The sequence below is a fragment of the Dama dama genome, chromosome 21 (genome assembly GCF_033118175.1).
Source record: "Dama dama isolate Ldn47 chromosome 21, ASM3311817v1, whole genome shotgun sequence".
Lineage (NCBI taxonomy): Eukaryota > Metazoa > Chordata > Mammalia > Artiodactyla > Cervidae > Dama > Dama dama.
The window spans coordinates 74,474,089-74,497,150 of record NC_083701.1 but is presented as its reverse complement, the minus strand read 5'-3'; the positions used below and the strand labels follow the sequence as shown (position 1 = coordinate 74,497,150).

At 39.5% G+C, this 23,062-nt stretch overlaps 1 protein-coding gene across 1 annotated transcript; it reads right to left on the bottom strand.

Annotated features, from left to right (window-relative positions):
• Nucleotides 1–11,362: 11,362 nt before the first annotated feature.
• On the bottom strand, nt 11,363–21,186 carry CA1 (carbonic anhydrase 1). Its single transcript, XM_061122883.1, has 7 exons — nt 21,070–21,186; nt 20,402–20,599; nt 18,899–19,017; nt 16,158–16,253; nt 15,388–15,450; nt 12,769–12,924; nt 11,363–11,555 (listed from the first exon to the last, which is right to left on the bottom strand). The coding sequence occupies exons 1-7, from the start codon at nt 21,104–21,106 to the stop codon at nt 11,439–11,441; spliced, it is 786 nt and encodes a 261-aa protein (XP_060978866.1). The 5' UTR covers nt 21,107–21,186; the 3' UTR covers nt 11,363–11,438.
• Between the last annotated feature and the right edge of the window lie 1,876 nt (nt 21,187–23,062).

Below are 23,062 nucleotides of genomic sequence, written 5' to 3'. Positions count from 1 at the left end.
GTGCTCTAAATTTCTGTGGAACCAAAAAGGCCCCTGTTTGATCTATGTTCCGTCTGAGAGCTTAGATTTCCCTTTTAGTTAGTTTTCGGAGGATCATAACTTGGTGTGGTTTTTTTTTTTTTTTTGGACCTGGCTTAATGATTAGCTCTTGCACTTACAAAATAAACATAATTTCTTTACCTGCTATTTTATTTTTATTCATTTTTTTCATTCTATTTTTATTCATATGGTGAGTGACAGGAAATTGCTGCTTTTGATGCCCAAATGACGTGGTAAGTTTCTGACATTGCATATCTTAGGGAACATTCGAGATTCCGAGTTGGAGATGTCTTTCTTTCCTTTTTTTTTTTTTTTTTTTGGAGATGTCTTTCTAAAGTAAAGCCAGTTTAAACTTTACCTAGAGTCTAAAGTTTTCTTTTCTCTGTTCCTAACATTCGGAGCAATGGTAACCCATTTTGGGGTTTCCATTTGGCTCACAATGATGTTCTAAACCGCATCTGCTCCCAAAGCCTATGAGTTCTTGGAAGCCCCTGAATTCAATGAGAACCTCACCCAGTGCCCAGCCAGAGTTTACAGGAACAAGGCTGAGCTCCATCTAAGCTGGGTCAGTTGGAGTCCTTTTCCTAGGAATCTGGAACTGGGACTAGAAAAATGCAGGGAATTTAGCTTTGTCTGAGAGCACTTTGCTTTCAATGACAGTGTTGGCCTAGAACAAATAGAATTCAAGCTATTTCTTCAGAGAAAAACGAGCGGTTATTTGGGATCAGCAGAGAACTACATTTCAGGGTCTGCAACCACAGTGAGTCTTGTGCAAGTCCCCACACAGCAAAGGAAGGAGAATTCTTTTATAAAAAGGAGAAGACAGTTGGGAGGGCTACGGTAAACAAGAAGTTCATGGTTTTCGTTGGCTGAGTTTCTTCAGAGAAGGAAGAGGTGTCGGTCTTCTTTCTTGCTGGGCTCTCCCTTCTGATCTCCTCATTCTATTTGATAAGGTTTCTATTAGTTCATTTTTTACATTTCCCCATTTGATCAAGAGCTTTCTCTGAAAGAGCAGTGTTGACCAAGTGTTAGGATTCCTGGTGTCAGTAACCTTCTGTCCCTCAAGAATAGAAACACCATTTCCTAGTGTAGCGTCTCATGTTGAAGGGAAAGTGCACAGATTGGAAACTTACTGAGGTCACATTTGAGTAAGAAGGAAGGATAAGAGGGAAAACTCTCCAGCATGTTTTATCTAAAAATCCACACATTATCACGATCCAAGGACAGTGTCTAACTAGAGATCGCCTAAAGCACTATGTCATCATTGCAGGCCTAGGGACACCCTTCTCACAGGCCTGGTCTAGATACCCCTGGAAAGCCATGTCATCAGATGTCATCCACTTCAGTTCTGGATAATGTTTACTTTCAGGCCCCCAGATGGTGTACTGGTCCAGTTGGGATTCAGTACTTTCTCTAGGTGTGTACCTTGAATCCAGGTATCTATTCCGTGGAGTCTGATAGCGTAAGGGTGGGTTAGCAGTACCTGATAGGAAGCCTGGCTGGTAAGACTGAAGAGAGTTCTAGAGGTGCCTTTTCCAATAGACAAAAATCTACAAACTGTGTGGTTTACATCTCCTGAGAGCATCCTGTGAAAAGACTGCTCTACCAAAGCCTGGTTATTTTTAATAGAAGCAATCAGGCCTTTGCAATCACTGAAATGGCTCTCTTTTTATGGGTTGTGGGTCGAAGAAGGCAGGAGAGAAGTGCACTGCGCATTCTGTGACTATCTCAAAGTTTAAAAATTTACGAACTCCAAAAGGTGTGGATCCAAGACTTCTAAAGACAAATGACAATTCTTTCAGTTGAGGCATTTGGAAGGCCTCTGCAAATGTTGCCAATTGTGTTCTAGTAATGTTATTCGTGTATTAGACTAAACGAGGATTAAGCGTGGTAAGCACAGGAAAAGTGTTGTAAAACTGTCCAAACAGCACATACTTGTCAAAGTATCTGATCAGTAAAATGGTTCTTTGATCTCTATGATGTTCCAGAGGGTTTCCCCAAGTAGGGATAATCTTTTCTAAAAGGACTTTAGTCATATAAAAGGCTGTCTTTAAGGGAAGGCTTCAGACCAGTGTGAAAACATATAGACCATGACTCAAATATATCTGTTAGATAGAAGACAATGTATGAAACCCATTTGCCAAACCCCAAATTGTTCTTTAAGCAGTTTAAAATGTTTGGGAGCAGCAAGAACAGGCTTCCTTGGGTTTTACTTCAGACAAGTGGAACTAGTGTGTGCTAAGCTTCAGTCGTGTCTGACTTTGCGACCCCATAGACTGTAGCCCGCCAGGCTCCTCTGTCCATGGGAGTCTCCAAGCAAGAATACTGGAGCAGGTTGCCATGTCCTCCTCCAGGGGATCTTCTTGACCCAAGGTTCAAACCTGTGTCTCTTATGTCTCCTGCATTGGCAGGTGTGTTCTTTACCACTAACGCCACCTGGGACCTAGTGAGGTAGGCACTTTTTGTGGCTTTGTTAACGTTTTCCCACCAATATTGATTCATGAAGGCTATCACTTTGTAGTAGAACAATGATTTAATGCATGGACAGTTGTGAGGAGTGAGAATTTTAAGGTGTCCTGCAGGACTATGTTGTCATTTAGTCTAAAACAGAGTTTTCTCTTTTTATAAAACCAGCAATTGTTGAATTTTCATTTTTTTCCCCACAAGATGAATTGTTGAGCTTCTCTATTAAGTTTTTCTAGTTACTTGGGGAAACATCTCTTTGGAACATGACTGAGGTTTGACTGCTGTTGGTCACTTTAAGGGCATAATTCCTTGCAGAAATATCAGGAAGGTGATGTCCTTTAGCTTCCAGAGTCAAGTTGAGAATGCCCCCAGATCTTAATATCAGCTAAAGCAGCAGGTAAAAGTATTGGGTCTAAGAATTCCTGAATATGGGTGCTAATTAAAATTTTATTTTTATTGGAATTACAGAGCTATGCTGTTTCCACATTTCAAAGTCATGAGATACTCCAAAAGTATATCTACTATTAGGATAAGTGCTGGCAGTTTTGTTGTTGGCTAAAGCACAAGCCTGTGTAAGAGGGTATAATTCAGCCTGTTGGGCAGAAGTAATTATAAGTGAAAGAGCTGCCTCAACAGCATCAAAAGGAGTTGCAATAGCATGCCTGGCACAATAGTCACCATTGTCATCTTTTAAATAGGAGGCACCAGTGAACCATGAAAAGCTAGCATTACCCAGAGGAATTTCCTGCAGATCAACACAGAGAGTCCGGAGGTGACCTGTCAGTACTGAGCAATTGTGAAGGACTTCATCAGCAATTGAAGGGAAAAGAGCAGGAGAATTAAGGTCGTCACAATGTATGAGATTCATGTTAGGAGGTGTTAACAGAAGGACTTTGTAGAAGGTGAGGGGGCTGACTGAGAAACGTTGAGTGAAACTGAGAATTTGGGACAGCTTCTGCAGCGTGAGATACACAAATGACTAAAGGGGAGCTCACAATGATTTTCTTGGTGGCCATAATAAAAAGGGCAGAGGCCATAATGGTGATAAGGAAGAGGGCAGCCATATCTCACCAGCTCCATTTGCTGGCTAAAATACTATGCTGGTCAGTGGTGGTCCCCTCATTTTGGGGGTGAGTATCCAAGGGCATCCTCTTCCTCTTCATACACAAAATGTAAAAAAGGAATCTGATATTTGGGATGCCCAAAGACAGGTGGCTTCATCAAACTCTTCTTTAAAGGATTAAAAGTCGTGTTACCTAGTTTTTCCCATTAGATTGGGTCAGTGTTGCTACCATTTAGTAAAACCTGCAGAAATCAGGACAGGAGAGAGAAATTGAGAATACGATTTTGGCAACAACCAACCAGCCCAAGAAAGCCTTGCAGTCGCCACTTCGTTTCAGGTTTCGTGAAACTCGGGACACCGTGAAGTCTGTCTGCATCTGGGAGTAGCACTTGTTCTCATATCAGATGCCATAAATACTGAACCCGGGTTTGCAGTTTTTCTTTGGTGACTTTATGTTCCTTTCAGGCTCCAGGCTTCAGCAAAAGGATGCAGTCTTCCTGTGAAGAGGTCTGGAAAGGAGAGCAAAGAAGCACATTATCTGTATATTGCCACAAAGTAGGACCCCTAGGGAACCCTGTATCATACAGATCAGCCTTCAGGTCAGTAAGAAATGAGGGTTCTCAGGCCAGGTGAATTGTTTTTCTTCCAAGAGAAGGCGAAAAAAGAAAAAGTATTGGCAAGCTTCATGAACTAGAATACTAAAGAATGCACTGCTTAAATCAGTTTCAGTAAAAATTTTATTTCCAGTGGGAAAGGATGTCAGTAGCAGAATGAGGCTTAGGAATCGCAGGGTGTGAAAGAATAGCAATGTGATTTGCTGCTCAGAGGTTCTAGGCAAACTCCCACCATTGGCCCGCAGGTCTCCTCAGTGGTAGAATGGGAACATCACAGGGACTAGTACAAGGAATAACGTGGTCCTGCGCCTTGTAAGCTTCTGTTACCGGCTTTATGCCTTGAAGAACTCCTATATTCACAGAACATTGATTAATTCTGGGGAGAGGTTTTGAAGGATGTATCGGACTCTTGAAGGGAAGTGAGCTCTGAACGTTGCTTCAGTCTGGGGAATATAAAAAATTAAAGGTTTAACCTCTGGATCCTCAGAAGGCTTAATTTTAAAGGGAACAGGCTCTAATAAGTTTAGAGAAAAGGGGAGTGGGGAGAGTTTCAGAGAAAAGGGTAAGTTTGATGAGCGAATTAGCACAGGGAAACGATGTCCAGAAGAGGTGTAGGCAGCACAGATGAGAAGGAGGGTGCGGGCCGCGGGACGGACCCCTGAGGTCGGGGACCCGGGGAGACCCGGCGGCCCCACCAGCGAGCCTGAGGGAGGAAGTCACAGAGGAGACGGCGGGAGGCTGCGGGAGCCATTTTCTCTTTCTCTAAAAGTGCAGTCGCCTCAGTCACTCTTAGAATCTTATTTTGCAGAGAGGCAAATTTAGGCTCCCGACAATGTTTGGACAGCTCCAAATACCAATCAAAACAAACATCCTGTTCAGTTCTGGAAATTTTAACACTACTCTTGTCCAATTTAGCTTTAAGGAATGCAAGCCTGGGGATTTCCAAAGTTCCCCGTCGCGGCCATTGATACGGTAAATTGGCTTCAGTCAGATACGTCCACTTAGCTAGAAACGCACACGCGGAAAGACATGTTTTTAAACATAAAACCCACTGGACTTTCTGTGAGAGGGGGGTGCACCTTCGAAACTGTGATTCCATTTCTCAGAGGTTTTTTTTTTGCTCAAGGAAAATAAGCATTTTCAAAATCTTCAACAACTCAGATTGAGCTTAGAGCTCAAACAACTCAATTCAAACAGCTTAAAATTCTAACAGCCTGCAGACCTAAAACCAGTCATTTCTAAGGGAACAACTTGGTTTTACAGGAGCCAAGCCAAAGGCTTTTCAGCTAGTTTCCATAGAATGGCCCCTATTTCAAAGGCCTGGGCTGATGGCTTAACCAGCACAGTCGCCCTTCAAACAGTCTTTTATCAAAATCAGACCAACGTGCCGGATGAGTTATCACATATAGAACGAAGTCTTAACCAGAAAGGATGAAACCTTGAAACAGATTCTGGATAAAGCCTGAAGAACTTCGAATACCCGAATTGTGTCAGCGTGGACCCAGGAGAAAAGCAAACCTTCATGCTCCAGGGTCAGCGAGACAAGCAGTGAGCTCAGTCAGCTCAACTGGGGGTGTCCTAGCTGTTTGCTCACGGGCCCCACAGCCTATGCGGGTCTTTTCTGGTCCCTGAATGTTGACCTAAACCAAAGAGACTGCCAGCTATTTCCCCACGAAAAAAAGAAAACAAAAGTTTATTTAAGATCAGCAGAGAACTGCAATTCGGGCTCTGCAAGCTTGGCAAGCCACATTCAAGTCCCCCCTGCACGGCAAGGGAAGAAGGCTTTTAAGGGGAGGGGAAGGCAGGCAGGAGGCTGCAGGAAACAGAACCCGCTGCCTTCCATCCACCGAGTCCTCGTCAGGAAGGTAGGCCTTTGGCTCCACTTCTTGCCGGGCTCTGCTACGGTCCCAGGATGCGAGAGCGCCCTATTCTGGTCTCCGGACTCCGTTCTGTTGAGGTTTCTGTTTATTAGCTTTTTGGAATAGACATAGAGGGTTACAGTGATAAAAGGAAAGGTGTTTGAAAAGTCAGAACCAAAGGAATCACTTCAAGCCCAGAGGTGGCACCGGTTGGTCAGGGCCAGGTTTTACCTTTTTCCACCCTGCTGGTGGCTCAGTGGTAAGAATCCTCCCGCCAAAGCCGGAGGTGCAGGTTAGATCCCTGGGCTGGGAATAGCCCCTGGCGAAGGAGATGGAAACCCACTCCAGTATTCTTGCCTGGGAAGTCTCATGCACAAAGGTACGTGGTGGACTGCAATCCATGGGGTTGCAAAAGAACTGGACAAGACCTAAACAACTAAACACCACCACCAACAACCGTGCAATTGGCCCCTGGGCTATGAGCAAATCCCCCTGTCTGTCAGCGCTGGCCCCACTGGGGCTGATAGGTGCCAGGTCTGGGGGCACTCCAAGGGTTGTGTTTTGAACAGGTTGAGATGTCCTTGTGACAACTATGTGGAGACAGAAAGTGAAAGTGAAAGTCACTCAGTCGTGTCCGACTCTTTGCAACCCCATGGACTATACAGTCCATGGAATTCTCCAGGCCAGAATACTGGAGTGGGTAGCCTTTCCCTTCTCCAGGGATCTTCCCAACCCAGGGATCAAACCCAGGTCTCCCGCAATGCAGGTGGATTCTCTACCAGTTGAGCTAAAGTGGAGACATCAAACAGGCAATTGGATGAGAGCATTCGAACCTTGATCTCAAATGAAAATATAAATTTGAGAAATCATAAATGTAAAAAAATAGAATTTTTATAGCCTTTGGAATCAGAGTAATAGAAAAGTTAACCACATTACAGCAAGTCTAGAATTCTACAATTTAAATTTCCTTTCCTACATTGAACCTACAGTTTACTTAATTTTTGGTCATAAAATTTCCTCTGGAATACAACTTTTGCATTATTCATGAATGGACTGACTATGCTCTTTCCAGCAATTTATGGCAGTTCTTATTTCTTTACATCACTGACAACACTGTGTTTATTTAAAAAATATTTACCAATATTATATGCAAAGAATCAGAGAACATTGTTAAAGCTATACTTCTTTGATTATTAAGATTGAGCATTTTTTCATATATTTGTAAGTCATTTGTCTTTCTTCTTTACAGAGTTGCCTGTTTATATAGTCTTGCTATTTTCTCTTGAGAATTCAATTTTTATGTCAACAAAAAATGAAACCTTTTTCTATAGCAAAGACCTTGTTCCTGTGACTGGCATTTCTATTGAAAACTTTCCTCCAGTTACCACTTTCCTTTTCATTAAAAATTTTTTTGTTATTGTTGCTTGACCTACATATTTGGGTTATTTCTCAGTTTGTGCCTTTGGTATTTGAGAAAAAAGTTCTTCTCCTATCATATATTTAAATATTTGCTTATTTTTTTTAGCATATTATTTCATTGAAACATCAATCCAGCTCAGATTTATTATGGTGTAGGAGTGAGATGCACCAAAGTAACTAATTTTCTAACTAATTTTTTCTGAGTAAGTAAACATTATTCCTGCATGGTAGGCTTGTTTGTTCTTTCTGGCAACTTAGGTGATTTAATAACATGATGGAAAATAACACATCCAAATAGCTTGGCATGTACTTGCTTCTAAAAGGGTATTCGAATATTGCTAATGGTTTGGGGAGGTTATATTCTCTAGTCTTTGAGGGGAAAAAATAAGGCCACTTAAACACTATTCCTCTCTGACATAATTGCTATTTCTACCTTCTCATACTAAGGGGATTAGCCCAGATGCCTTTCCGAGAAACCTCTAGCGAGTGCACTTGGCTCTGAGCACTCTAACGCTTGCAAACCTTACCCTTTGTCCATCAGTTTACTTTTAAGATAAAGGTACTAAAGATGCTTATAAAGATACAAGATGAGGGTATGCACATATATTTAAGACTCTAGTTACTCCTAAGAGTTACTTCTCTATTAAAAGTGGTATTTGTAAGCAGAAATACGTGAGGCCATTTCTCCTAACTTCTTTCAAGTATGTTACATTTCTATTAAGATCTTTTTTATTTTATACAGTTTCCCCTTAGCTTTATAAATGTGTCCATATAGGCCTAGGAACATAAAATCCACTATTTTCTTGCAGTAGGTTAAATATCCACATCCATGTTTCCTTTATGTCAAATGGAGCAGTCCTGGAATAAATGAAGTTTTTCATTTTTATCTATGCCTGTCTTTCTCCTTGTCTACCTTGTGAGATTTAAAATAGCCAAATCTAGTAAGAGTAATAAGGGAATCCTAGTACAATGTCTCATAGAGAACAGGTGGTAAATAAGTATTTGGTATTTATAGATAATCATGAAGATAGTGTTCAGAATATAAATAATTCCTTATGCTTTCATGGTCTTAGATACAAAGTGTTGATGACTTTCAGAGTGATTTGAACCCATTATTATCTGATGATATCTTCCTCAAAAGATTTTTTTCCTCCTAAGCCTTTTTACTCTCATTGTAATTCTTGGTTAGTCTGCCCACGAATAAATGAACAAATGCACGGAGGTTTGGATTATCTTTCTTTTTTTATTTTTCATCTCTTTTACAATGGGACCTCATACCAGCCCAAAACAATATTTGGAAAATAGAAAAACAGCAAAGGGAGCTATACTGGAAATACACTGTTATTCTATCTCTAAGGACCTGCTATAAAAAATGAAGCACAAAATCAAAAATAAATGTTAAGAAGCGAGATAAAGAGAGACCAGGAGTCCATTGTAGCTCAGTTTTGTTTTTTTGTTTTTTTTCAATCGTCTAGAGTCAGGATCTCATCCTGGGGTCCAGGATTGACTTTGTTATGAGGAACCAAAGAAGGGAATGAGTCCCTAAATACTATAAAAATCGATGTAAAATTTCAGATATATATATAATCCTTTTCATTTTGTGGGGAGGTAGGGAGAGGTTTCATAGCTTTACTCACATATTTATAGGAATCCATGATCACAAAAGGGTGAAGAACCACTAATATGGAACAACCAGAATTATAGTAAATGAAAATTTTCTCTTTTGAGTTCTGTCAGGAAATTAAATCTTTCAACATTTCCCCCCTCCCTTTCCTTTGCCCTAATTCTCTTTGATTAATTTAATGCTTTCAGAGCTATTTTGCTGAAGCTTATAGAAACGAATAATTTAGAAAACAGCTGGAGCTACCTGGGACTCACAGATGAACTAAAGGGTTTCATTAAAGCTCAGCATGGTATTTATGAAGAGGGTGGTCCTGAGACAAAAGCCACCAGCGAGTAGACGCGCCTTTCTACTCTTGAATCTATTGCTGAGCCCGTCAGCTGGCATGGTTGTTCTGGGTGGTTAGAGGCCCAGCAGATTTGGCAGAGAGAAAGTCAGTGGCCAAACATCGTGGAAGAGACAGAGAATCCTTGCAGGACATTCAAATCCTCCACCCAAGTTGGCAACAAAGGGAGAGGGCACAAAACAGGAACGTGAGTCAAAGAAACATTCGAGCTGCATGCTTAGGTGATCCGATGTCTTGTCCACATGTCCCCTCTCGGCAGCTGCTTTTATCGGCTACTTCAGAGAAACGTGGACAGCTCCCATAATGCACCTCGTGGGCTCTGCCAAATATGTGAAATTCTGGCAGAAGCAAGTAGCCGGGATCCACGCTTTCCACCTGGCATTTAGCTAAGGGATGAAGTTTGATGACCATCATATATCTTCTGTCACTTCTTTGCCCTTTCCATAATAAGACTTACAGATGTATTTAAATCCTGGAATCCATTTTTAACTTTCTTAAAAAAAATGTGGGTCATCAAGTCGAGTCCTTTATCTTATCCTTGCCTTGAGATTTATTTTTAAATTGTTCAATTTATTTTCGGAAAATACTTTCAAACGTTGTAGGTCCTGAGCCTCTTTTGCAAAGGTATTTCTTAAAATCATACTCCTCTTTCTTTGGCCCTCGTGATGACCTTTGATAACTTTAGATGAAAAATTTATCAAGCCTGTTTCAGGCCTCCTCAATATCTGGCAAATATATATTAGTACACACAGTCAAAGTACGCTTGCAAAGAAAGTATTTAATTCTTTAGAATGTTTATGGGGGCTGAGATAAATGAAGTGCTCCTTGGCCCTCACATTTTTAATAAAGAAGATTCACTTAAATTCTGAGCTCCAAATAAAAATTTCCAAAGATGTCTCCTAGGATTTTTAGGTACAACGATGTCTCCTAGGATCTTTATTGCCCTCAGAGCAATAAAGAATCTGGTTTGTCTGTCATTTTAACCATGATTACAGTTGTGAGGAGTTTTGACTGATTCTGTGACATTAGACAAGACTAGAACATGGGAATGGATGTGGGTTTTGATCACCATTACGATTTCTCAGAGAAGAGAAAGTAAGTAAATCACAAAACTAAACACCGGACACAAGATTTGTAGAATTCTGAGTGTAGATATGGCTTCAGAAAGAACTGACTTCAGGTTAAGTACACACCAGACTAAATGACTATGTGATGTTTCTATATGATTCTAAGTCAAGCGATTCCATCATTATTTTTATAAATAATTCACAGGTGATTTTTTTTTCCAAATTTGATGTACAGATTCTTCATGTAAGCTAACTAGTTATAATAATGGGACAACCCCCTTGGCTTTGCTAACGGGTGGAGGAATAACCAGAAGTGTCAGTTCTTATATGAGATGTATCATTTTTATAATAGAGCACACAAATGGTAGCAAGGTTGGGCCCTTTATTTTGTAATGATATAAAACCCAGTTGTCCTCTTAGCTGCATATTGGTCTTCAAGAGTAAGCAAATGAACTCCTAACATTTCATCTCAAGCTGCTCTTAGATCATCACATTTGAGTAATAGACCTGACATTGCATCAAAATAATGTTTCAAATGAAAGCATTTAAGATTCTTGAATGTAAATGGGGTAGAAACCTAATACCTTTTAGAAGTACAGTACATAATAGATAAGAAGAAAGGGATAACATGATTTTTGGTTCAATTAAACTGAATAGAATGCAAAGGGATAAAAGTCATTAAGAAATGAAGTATGCCTTGATTGCAATGATAAAGAAATCAATGTAATAGATTTGAATTTAAGCACAAGTTTAGTGAACTTACAGATTACTATTTGAGATCAACATTAAGCACAAAAAATAATTTTGCATTCTGCAGAGTAAATTCGCAAGTAGGCTATCTTACTAGTATTGAAAGAAACGTGTTTCTTAAAGCTTGTTTTGTTGGATTATGTCAGAAGCAGAGCTGTGCTTCCTGAGGGAAGATGAGCTTCCTCTTGGGCCCGTCAGCGTGAAGCTCTCACTGTTCTGCCCTTCAGAGGCTGGGGCGGCCTGTTGTTGCACTTGATGGGGACTTCTCGATCACCTTCAGCGTTTGCTAGCAGACAGCGGAACTGCGCCAGCTTGGGGCAAGGATAACATGTTTAGAGAAGCAAAAGCTATTGATGTCACACAGAACACTTTTTTTGCCTAATATGATTGATGCACCGATATTTAGAAAATCGGGTTGAAGACTGCAGTGGTTTCACAGATGGAAAGGGAGGAAGCCAACAGTTCTTCCACATGTCTTTGTACCAAGCATTTGGCTTCAATTATCCATGACTGACTGGATTAGAATCCCAGCTTTCTTACGCTTGGGAAAGAGACTGCCCTGCTTGGCGCCTCAGTTTCCATATGGTGCTATTTCATTGTGTGTTGGTGAAGGCTAAATGGGCTGACACACATCAGGTTCTTAGAATGGCATTTGGCATTGCTAAAGAAGTGTTAGCTCTTACACCGACAGGCCACACTGCCTGTCCTACAGGCTTGCTGTGCGACTTGACCGACGAAGCGTATGTAAGGCACCTGATAAAAAGAGTTGCTCAATCAGTGGTGCTGCTGCTGCTGCTAAGTCACTTCAGTCGTGTCTGAGTCTGTGCAACCCCATAGACGGCAGCCCACCAGGCTCCCCCGTCCCTGGGATTCTCCAGGCAGGAACGCTGGAGTGGGCTGCCATTTCCTTCTCCAGTGCATGAAAGGGAAAAGTGAAAGTGAAGTCGCTCAGTCGGGTCCTACTCTTAGGGACCTCATGGGCTGCAGCCCACTAGGCTCTTCCGTCCATGGGATTTTCCAGGCAAAAGAACTGGAGTGGGGTGCCATTGCCTTCTCTGCAATCAATGGCAGTTTTTATCATAATTATAAACAATAATCAATGAGATATTTTGCTGAATATTTAAGAGCTTAAGCTTTAAAAAAGAACGAAAAACCAATGTCAACGATCAAGGTACGCCACTCGAGCGTCACAGTTCCCAAAACCTTAGTGGCACTCCCAGTGACCGTTTTCTTTTGTTGTTGAAGCTCTTAGGAAGATATGTAACAGGGTTGGATTTTTCCTTATTAAGGTGAAAAGAATAGCGGGAATTCTGAATCTCTACATAAAGAAAAAAAAGTGCTTATAAACACACTTTACTTTTTGGTTATTAAATAGACCTTATGTCACTAATAAATCTTTTTCAGTTGAAAGGAAAAGGGAACTCTCCAAAATCAAATTGCAATAAAAATTTCCCTCAGTATGAATTGAGCTAATATTCCTGCTTTGCACTTCCAATTTCTGTGCATGCACCTCTGATACTCTACCTGTTCTGAGCTCACACTGATGTGGTCTTTAAAGATGATCCAGGTGACACTGTCATGAAGAGGGGGGTGAGTCAGTGAACCAAAGTAGGTCCAGTATTCCGGGGATGAAGGCAGGAGGACAGAGGGGTCGAAATTTGTGAATGGAGCTTGCTTGTTCTGAGAGAAAAAGAAAAGCAATATATTATTGTGCCATGATATAAGATATTTACATCATTACATATATGACATACATATCATTTGGTAGATAGGTCTTAGCAAAGCATTTAATCAATGTTTCTACTACATAGTATTTCATGACTGGTATGTGAGTGGTGGTTCAGCTCCCCATTAATTCAGGAGACACAGGTTCGATCCCTGGGTTGGGAAGATCCCCTGGAGAAGGAAATGGCAACTCACTCCAGTATTTTTGCCTGAAGAATCCCATGGATGGAGGAGCCTGGTGAGCTACAATCCATGGGGTCACAAAGAATTGGATACCACTTACTGACTAAACAACAACAACAACAACATGTTTGTAAATATAAACAGTAAAAGTAATAGATAACTGAAAATGTGCTACATTAGAATTGTGACTGATCTGTCTTCTTCCTTCTTCACTTGGCTAAGTATAAGCAAAGGTTAAAAATTTTTTTATAATCTATATTCTTTATTCTTATTTCTTTACTGATTGGTCATATTGGTGTATAGAAAATAAATTGATGTTCATATGCTACTATTTTATGTAGTCAACTTTATTAGAACTTGTGTATTAAGTATGTTTATTTTGTAATTTTCCAGGTGGATGTCAATGATCATACCTCTACACTTGATGATAGTTTTGTCTTTGATTTTCTAATACTTATCCTAATATGTACTCAGGTCTCTCGTTATTTAACTACATTGATTAGGACATTCATTGGAATGTTCATTTGTGGTGGTCACAATTGACATCCTGGTTTTATTCTTGACTGAAATGAAAACGTTTCAAATATTTCTCTACTAAGTTTGATGCTTGATTCCAATTTCTATTTGGTATTCTTTCTTAAGTTCAATTTAAGTTTTAATAGAATTTTTTTCTTTCTCTCTTTTACTCTTCAGAATGGACACTGAATTTTAATCAAATGTTTTCCAAGCATCTAACAAGTGAAATTTGCTAATGTAATAAATTATATTGGGAGATAGTCTAATATTGAATCATCTTTGCATTCCTTGGATAAATTCTACTAGTTTGAAAGCATGACTCTTTTAATATACTGTTGAATACGATTTGCTGTAATCTATTTTAATATTTCTTTTAGCTATATTCCTAAGTAAGATTGGCCTATGATATCCTTTTTGTGGTGTTCTTAACCAGTTTGGGTATTAGGTTTCATTAAATTAAATTGAAATAAGTTTTTTTGTCCCCTAATCTAGGCAGTTTAGTTAAAAGTGGCATGACTGTTTATTAAAAGTTGTGTAACGTTTCCCCATAAAGTGGTCTGGGCCTAGAGTTTTCTTTTACTGGATACATTTTTTCTTTTTTACTATTTTTTCAACTTTTTTTTGGATTATTGGTCTATTTAGACTTTCAATAAATTTTGAGTCAGTTTCTCTATATTTTCCCAGGCATTCATCTATGTGATCTAAATTTTCGAATTTGCTTGTGTAGTGTGGTACTGCTGACCCTTGAACAATATAGGGCTTAGGGGAAATCCGCACATAACTTTATGGTCGCCCCTCATAATCGTGGTTGGCCATCAGCAGGTTCAGTTAAGGGACAACTGTGTGGTGCTAGAGCAAGCATTTATCGAAAAAATAATCCACAGTTTACTGGGCCTGCTCGGAACCCATGTTGTTCAAGGGTCAACTGTACAAACTTTTCTCCTTTAAAACCTTCTAATACATCGTTAACTATGACCCATTTCCTTATTTGTAATAATTTTTTGTATTTATACTTTTTCCCCATCATCAAACGTGCCAAAAGTGTCTTTTTTTGGTTATTTTTTCCCAAAGAATTAGCTTTTCATTTTATTAATAAAATTTTACCTATATTTATTCATATTTTCTCTTATTTTATTAATTTTTTGCTTCATCTAAATTAATCATTTCCTTCTACTTTCTTATCATATATAATTTTTTATATTCTTGAATTGAGTGCTTATTTATCTTTAAGCTTTCTCACTTTATAAAATACTCATTTGAAGTTTAATTTTTTTAAATTACTCAACATGAACTCAACATGAACTAGATTTATTTTATATAAAAGTATGATAGGTCTCCAAACTGTGAATGACAATGGCAAATCTCTGACATACGATTTAACTCTTTATTATCAAAATGGTGAAGCTAAGGTTAAATATATCAGAGAAATTCATCTTTTTCTAAGCTGACAGTGGGCATCATGGTTATGATCTGTGAAACAGCTATGAAAACCATTCTTCTACAGGCTTCATCTTGCTTAAATGGATAAGCAGTAACTATGAGATACAAAACCAAAATAAATCACTGAGTCAGAGACCTCAGAAATAAGGAACATGATTTTCAGATTGATGGTTTTGCTTAGGACTTCCTACTCCTTATATTAAATATGCAATTAAATAATTTCCATGGTTCTGTAGATTCTTGTTCTCTGATTTAAACTAACTTAATTAGTCTATTTACCTTAGTTTTAATTGCTTGTAGAGCATCAAGTACTTTCTGCAGATTTGGGTTGGCCTGACCCACCTAGAGATTTAAAAAAATAAAGTGTGAGATAAAAATTGTTATCAAGTAAAATCCTATTTAGTTAATTTTTTAAAAATTAAAAACAGAAAAGATATGCAAGTCAAAATACAGGGATTTAGCAAAACTAAAATACAAAAGCAAATCTCTTTGGTCTGTTCTATTAATTAAAATGAATGGCATGTTATAAGTGTTCAATAAAGATTAACTAGAATTGCTATAATTCCAAAACTTGGTAACCCAAATATACTCAATTTAATAATAACTTCCCTATAGGACTTTTCAGGGACTCTCCAGTAGAAGATTTGAATCATCCATATTAAACATCAATTGAACTTTCTTTATGGGACAAATGTCCTCTTCATATTTTTTTCCTGATGAAATATTAAATTGATTATCTCCTGACTCTGTGATGTAGAAAGTTTAGAAGGAAAGTGAAAGATGAGCTGAAAAATAAAAAAATTAGTCCCACCATCAACACCTTCCCATTTCACCTCTGCCTGAAATTTATTTCTCTCTTCAGGAGGGGGAAGTCAAGAGAAAGCAGACATATATTAGAGACCCGCTTGTTAACCTGTTCTGTCACTAGTAGAAGGGGACATTTCAAGAAAAGAAAGATGCAAATATCCCTCTGCTGTATTTCATCCTATTTTGAGGTCTGATTGGTAAGGAATAATTTTAGCATAGCTCTGATACTCTCTACGACTCACCTTCACCAAAACACCAATAATCGCCAAACCATCAGCCTGCGAGGCGGCATCAGCAAAGCTGGAGTACTTGGCAGAATTCCAGTGAACCAAATGAAGCTAAAAACACAAGGTGATTGAGCAGTTACTCATACCACTGTGAAGGTAAAATGCAAGTTAGACCTTAACAGGTTGATATATAAAGATTTATCTTGGCTTGGATAGATAAAACTTGTGTGACCTTTTATTCAGGGCATGGGAAAGGCTATGCTTGCACTCTTAAGAAGGGTTTTCTTAAGAAAATAGAGTTGAATAGAGTGGGCACATTGCAAATCCTGGAGCCAGTAAGTAAAACTTCTTTTTTCCACAATATCATAACTATTCAATATTACTTCTTAAAACAAAACAAAACAAACAAACACCTCTCTGTTTATTGTGAGAAGATCAAGTATTTCTGGCTAACTAGTTTGGAAACAAAAACTGAAATAATTTTCTAACTTGAGGTACTGGATAACTTTGTGAGAAGGGGCTCCTGAGATATCTGGAGTCTTGGCCAATGGCAGGTTCTCTTGAGCATATCCAGACACCTTTCAAACCAACATCCTCAGCCTAAGTCCTCTCTGAAATTCTAGACCTGTATATCCAAGTATATATGCACGACTTCCTGATACTTTCTTGATATTACCACATGGATACCTGATATGAATCTCAAACTTAACAAGGCCAAACTAGCACTCTTGACTTTCTCTTTTCCAGACCTGTTTCACTTTCCTATTTTAGGAAAAGGCATCACCTTCCATCTAATTGCTCAACTGAAAAATGCAGCAGTTTTTCATTTCTTACTTTTCTCCACTTATTGGCATCCATCCTTCAGCATAGGGCATAGATTTAAGCCTTGCACGTAGTACACAGCTTTAAGTCTTTGCATTACCTGCTGATTTTCCTCTGGGATGTCAAGTCAAAATGGCAGGATTTTGACCGGAATTATGGCTGAACTCAAATGCTACTCCTGAAAAAGTCTTTTTCTGACCACCTAACGTAAAGTGATCAGCGGGTCGCTTGGGTCACGCTAAACCACACCAGTCCTCTCCCCGCCACCCACACTTCTCGTCTCTCTCTCTCCTCTGTCTTTCTCCCCTCCTCTCTCCTCCTGGTCTCCCTCCCACCCTCCCTCTTACCCTCTCTCATACGTCGAACTTAGTGACTGAGTACCTGTCAGCTCTAGCCTGGATTAATTTTACTTTTCTCAAATTAGGTAAGAGAGTCATTGATTCAGATTTCTTAGATACAACCAAATATCCTGCCCCTGACATAATACTATTACTAATTTAGGCTTTCGGCCCATTTGATTTCAGTCCACTTTCAATTTTATGAAAAATAAATAGGAAAAAAAAACATGTAATGAATTTCTGTACCATTGAAAGTTATTAGCCTGGCTTTCCAGTGTAACATAGTTTTATTTGTATACTATTCCCAAGTCTTCTATCAAAATGAATAATACACATGCTTTGTACCTAACAATCCCTCTTATAAAAATCTGCCCTACACAATTGCTTTCACCAGTGTGTAAGATATTTGTACAAATGTATTCATTGCCGATCTTATTTGTAAAAAAACGAACAAACAACAGAATGAAAAGCAAAAGGCATTGCAATTGTTCCTATGTAGGAATTAGTTAATAAATTCTAACATATGTATACATGGAAATACCATACAGACTTCAGGAATTCCTACTGACTTGGAAATATGATCATGATCATTGGCAAATGAAAAAAAAAAAAACATGTTGCAAAACTATGTGTATTACAAATTCATTCTACAAGAGTAAAACCAAAAAGCCAACCCATCTGTATTGGTACAAACATATTGAATAGTCATACATACAAAGAACAAAAATTTTTTGTTTTCAGTCTCTGTACCCACTGTTGAGAGTGTGAGGCACATTTTCTTGATTTTCCCGTGGACATACAGACAGAATGTCTTGAACTGAATCACAGACTTCCATGTGGAGGCAAGTCAAGAGGCCAGAGGGTAGTGGCCTGTGGCCAGGGAACCCCAAACCCTCATCCAGAGTATGCTACTCATTGTGATGACTCCTGAGGTTAAACTGGCCCTCTCGGTAGGATCTTAATGGGGTGCTGTGGCCTGGCTACACCTCTGCTACGGGTGTGTGCACACTGGAGACTTTAAATAAGAACAGAATGATGGTGTGTTCCTGCTGGGGGTCAGAGCTTTAAAAGGAGAGTAGCAGCTCCCTTTGAGGTTAGCCTGATGTCAGGCAGTTTTTGAGACATTCTGAAATGAAAGCGGATTCTGAGGCTCAGGAGTTTGTCTGCAAATTCACCTGCCTCCCTCACATGAAAAATTCTCCTCTATGGCCAAACGCAGCGTGTCTGTGTAAGTTTAATGGAACCTAGGAATTCTTTACAGGCCCAAGAATGCTCATTCCTTTGGAGCCGTTGAAATTGTGTCTTATGTGATAAGGGGAGCTTCCCTGATGGGTCAGAGAGTAAAGAATCTGCCTGCAATGCAAGAGACCCCGGTTTGATCCCTGGGTGGGGAAGATCCCTTAGAAAAGGGATAGGCTACCCACTCTAGTTGTCTTGCCTGGAGAATCCCATGGACAGAGAGCCTGGCGGGCTACTTTCCATGGGGTCACAAAGAGTCGGACACGACTGAGTGGCTAACACACATACACATGTTAGAAGGGAGCTACTTCTGGGAGGACTCGGTGTAGCTTTCCCTCACTTACTAAGCTACATTACCTCTGCAGAATATTTGGCTCCATCCACTAAGTGCTCAGAGCCATAGTCATCTGTGGTGCCCCAGTGAAAATGGAACTGACGCAGCCTGTAGCTTTCACACAGAGGACCACCTTTCAGCACTAGAAGAAAAAGGAAACTGCTATTAGTGTCACAGTCATAAGCTCCAGCTTGTCTCTGCGTTTAAGACAAATTAACATTCGATTGGATTGAGTAGAAATAAAAATAAACAGTAGCGCCAAAGTTTCCATCTTGTTGGTTTTTTCCCCCGTGTCCACAATGATGGTCTTGTGGGGCGCCTTAAGATAGTGCGTGAGTTATATATGGTTCTCAGCACATGGGCTATAACTTTATCTTTTCCTGTTTTCAAGAAAACATAGTGGAAGACGAGTGAATTATAGGATTATAGGCCTTTCCTTGAATCTGCTTTCGTTTATCAGTTCATTCATTCTTTCAACAGACAGTAATGGACAGTATGCCTTAAGGTATCTAGCAATTTATTTTTAGTAACAAATCACTCCACACATAGCTTGTAACTGATCAAGATACAAGAGGGTATTCTGACAGCTTTGCTGAGAATCCCTAGCTAGGGACCAAAAGAAAGTTCCAGCAGGACAGTAGGTTCACTTTTCAATTGAATTTAAATTTAAATTTTAAAATTCTAACACTGAAGGGTCATTTTGCTTTAGAGAGTCTATCCAACCATATGATTAATAAAACACACATACTACCAGACCTAATCCAATATTGACAAAGGACGTAGCCCCAAGATGTCTAAAATTTAGGCTCAGAACCTTGGAAGAAAGACAAATTTTGCCTTTTGACAGTAGAGCTGATTTATTAATCTGTCATTTAATAAATTATTCAGTAAACAGCTTTGAGAATTTTCCTGTGAACGAGGAAGTGTGCTAGATTCTGGGAGATGAAGATAATTCAGTTACTATGATCTTAATAGGGAAAGGGGAAGCTAGACAAAATACTTATGCACAGATTGATTCCATCCAAGATACACCCAAGACGAGTTTTTTTTTTCTTTTTTTTTTTACTGGTACCCAAGCACTTCACGGTTATGGAGCCTTTTTTCTGGCCACACAAAATAAATATACTCTTCATCTATATTTCTTCCCTAATGTGCTCCTCCACCTTCATCTCAATTAGAAAATATTTGCCTTTTCAGTTTTTACATTCGCGAGGGTTCACAGAATTTTGTGAAAAAGCCTGTTTATTCAGAGGGTGTAAAGTTAGCATAAAGACATTGGGAGTCAGAAGAGATGGAATAGAGTCACTGAGAAGGAAAAGAGCTGAAAAAAGACAGAGCTGGGAGTCCCCATAATCACCTTTAACACTTGGAAATGTTTTAAAACTCCAAGATGCCTCAGTAGATGGCATCTATGCTACACGTGTGCACAAAAGACTGAACATGGGTGTTTGTGTTTCTGAAAGCCCTATTGTTTAAATTTCCCCAGTAAAGTCAAAGACAAAAATTAGAAGGCTCTTTTGGCTCACCTGATCTATTATCACTGTCCTCAAAGTTTACATGGAAGGAATGTCCCACGTTGACGATTTCTTTGGCTGTGGCTGGATTGTAGGAGACACTGACAGGTTTCAGAGACTCATCATGTTTGGTTTCACTGGTTTTAATGTCGATAGGAGATTGGTTATTTCCATTTGCGATGGGGTACAGCTTGTCCCAGTGTTCAGGACCTACCAGGACAAGCATATGATTACAATAAAAACTTGATCTAATGCTTGAGTCCAAGTTTTAGGAATATAACTTTACTAGATTAGGATTTACTCAGGTATCTTAAATGATATTCTGGTTAACTTAATGGAAATTCAAGGTTTGAGAATGACCCTTTTCCATGCTACACTAAAAAAGTGTATTTGTCAACAGAAGTAATATAGTCTATGGGATCAGACTATACATATTTTGCTGTTAGCAATAGACCTCTCTATACATTGAGAGGAAGAGAGGAGAAAAAAGGCAGAATACATTTTGTAGACAATCATGGCCCAAAGGACAACTGTTGAGAATGCATGCAAAGCAAATATAAGTCAAAGGCACTTCAAACCATTAATCTATGACTTTACCATTATTTTAAGTGCTCAATATCTCTTTTACTGGAAAAGGGAATAAGCTGCTATTTGATCTACATGAGCAGAAGAATGCTTACCGTTTTCACCATCATATCCCCAGGCAGGACTTGCCATGATCTTCTACTTAGTTTTCTTTTTCTGAAAACAAAGATAACACCTGAAACAACTGACTGTTAACTGAAACCACATTTCGCAGGTTTTTATAGAAACGTCTCTGCCCTTGTGCATGTGTATTAGTCACTCAGGCCACTATTTCATCATCTTTATCTATCAGGAAGTATATGCATGTTAAAAAAAAAAGGTATTGTTTAAAAAAGCTCACAAAGGTCAGGTCAGGTCCAGTTGTTTTATTTTCTTATATTCTTAAAGAGAAATATCAACATCTTAGCTTCTGCAAAACCAAACCCTGTTATTCTCATATTAGTAGAAGATATGGCTGAGTTATCACACATGATTCTTTGAATTTCTAGTTTAAAAAGACTGTGCATTTGAGATTCCCAGCTTTTACCCTTGCTAGACACTAAAGCAATACTAGCAAGAGTAATTAATTCAGGAGAATAATTTGCATATTTACAGGCAGATCAGAACCAATATCATGATGTGAATTTAAAATCAGATAAGAGAATCACTAATCATTTGTAATACACTGGGTTTGTAATTTGTAATATATTGTAAAATCTTATGGAAAAACCCAAACTTTTTGGCCAACTCAATATATTATTCATGACAGTACATTTCAAAGACATACGAGATGAGAGTAAAGTTCCTCATCTTTGAGCAGTATTGGAATTTACAAATGGAGATTTGTTTTATGTGTGAGCACAGTTGTGTTCGACTCTTTGCAACCCCATGAACTGCAGCCCACTCCCTGCCCTTCTCTGCTGCCTCACAGGCTGCCAGCTTTGATCTGTATGCACTCATTCATGCATTCAACAAATCACTGTGTGTGTGCGCAGTTGTGTCCGACTCTTTGCAACCCTGTGGACTGTAGCCCACCAGGTTCCTCTGTCCATGGGAATTTTCCAGGCAAGAATACTGGAGTGGGCTGCCATTTCCAACTCCAGGGGATCTTCCCAACCCAGGGATTGAACCTGTGTCTCTTGCATCTTCTACATTGGCAGGTGGGTTCTTTACCACTAGAGCCACCATTAATGGAGAACATTTTATTAAGACTGAAATTAAATACAGTCCAATGTTTATTTTACACATCAAATATCAAAATAGAAGCCTTTCTTTTGTATAGTTCTATACAATTAGTAGAAAGAAAAAAAAAAAACCTGGCTGCTAACGCAGGAGATGTAAGAGACATGGGTTCGATCTCTGGGTTGGGAAGATCCCCTGGAGGAGGAATTGACAACCCATTCCAGTATTCTTGCCTGGAAATTTCCACGGACAGAGGAGACTTGTGGGCTACAGTCCACAAAGAGTGAGGCATGACTGAGCGCTCACATACGCATATGATTTATAGGGCACGTTCATATTATTTTACCATCAACACCACCCACAAAAATCCCATACAATGAGTTATCATTTTGCAGCTGAGAGATGTTGAGGGTCTTCACCACAACCAGCGAGAAGCCAAGACTCCAGCCTCCACGTCTAGCTGCTTTCTTTGCCTCCATCTCTGCGGAAGGCCGCGCTGGCCGAGCCAGGAGGCGGGTGATCCCCAGTTTCCCGTCTCGGCCCACGATCCTCCTAAGTCCAGCTGAAGCCTGGACTGAGGTGAGGCTTGCCAGCTGTTGAGTGATGAGAAGATTCACAGGACTTGTCAAGGAGGCAATGAAGAGTGATTAATATGTGTCAGATCTTGGCTAGGTCCACATTTCCAAGGTTCTAAATGTGCTCAGGGGAAACACAGCCTGAAAAAATAAGCCTTCCCAGTAACACCTTCCGTGCCCTGGGAGCCATACCTCCTTCCACATTCGGGTGTTGTCTGAGCGCCCTGGGCTTTCGGAAGGAAGTGGGTCTGTCACAGCTCTTAGCAAGGCTTATCAGAGCCACGTTATCTGCCCCTTTTGGGTGATGACTGCTCACTGGCTCAGATACAGAATGGGAAGAGACCTGAGTTTC

Bases quoted from the DNA above. Each gene is read 5' to 3' on its own strand.
- CA1 (XM_061122883.1), bottom strand. From the start codon at position 21,106: ATGGCAAGTCCTGCCTGGGGATATGATGGTGAAAACG. The intron at 20,600-21,069 runs GTAAGCATTCTT...TTGTCCTGGTAG, and splicing joins GGGATATGATGGTGAAAACG to GTCCTGAACACTGGGACAAG. The intron at 16,254-18,898 runs GTAATGTAGCTT...TTGTGTTTTTAG, and splicing joins GAGCCAAATATTCTGCAGAG to CTTCATTTGGTTCACTGGAA.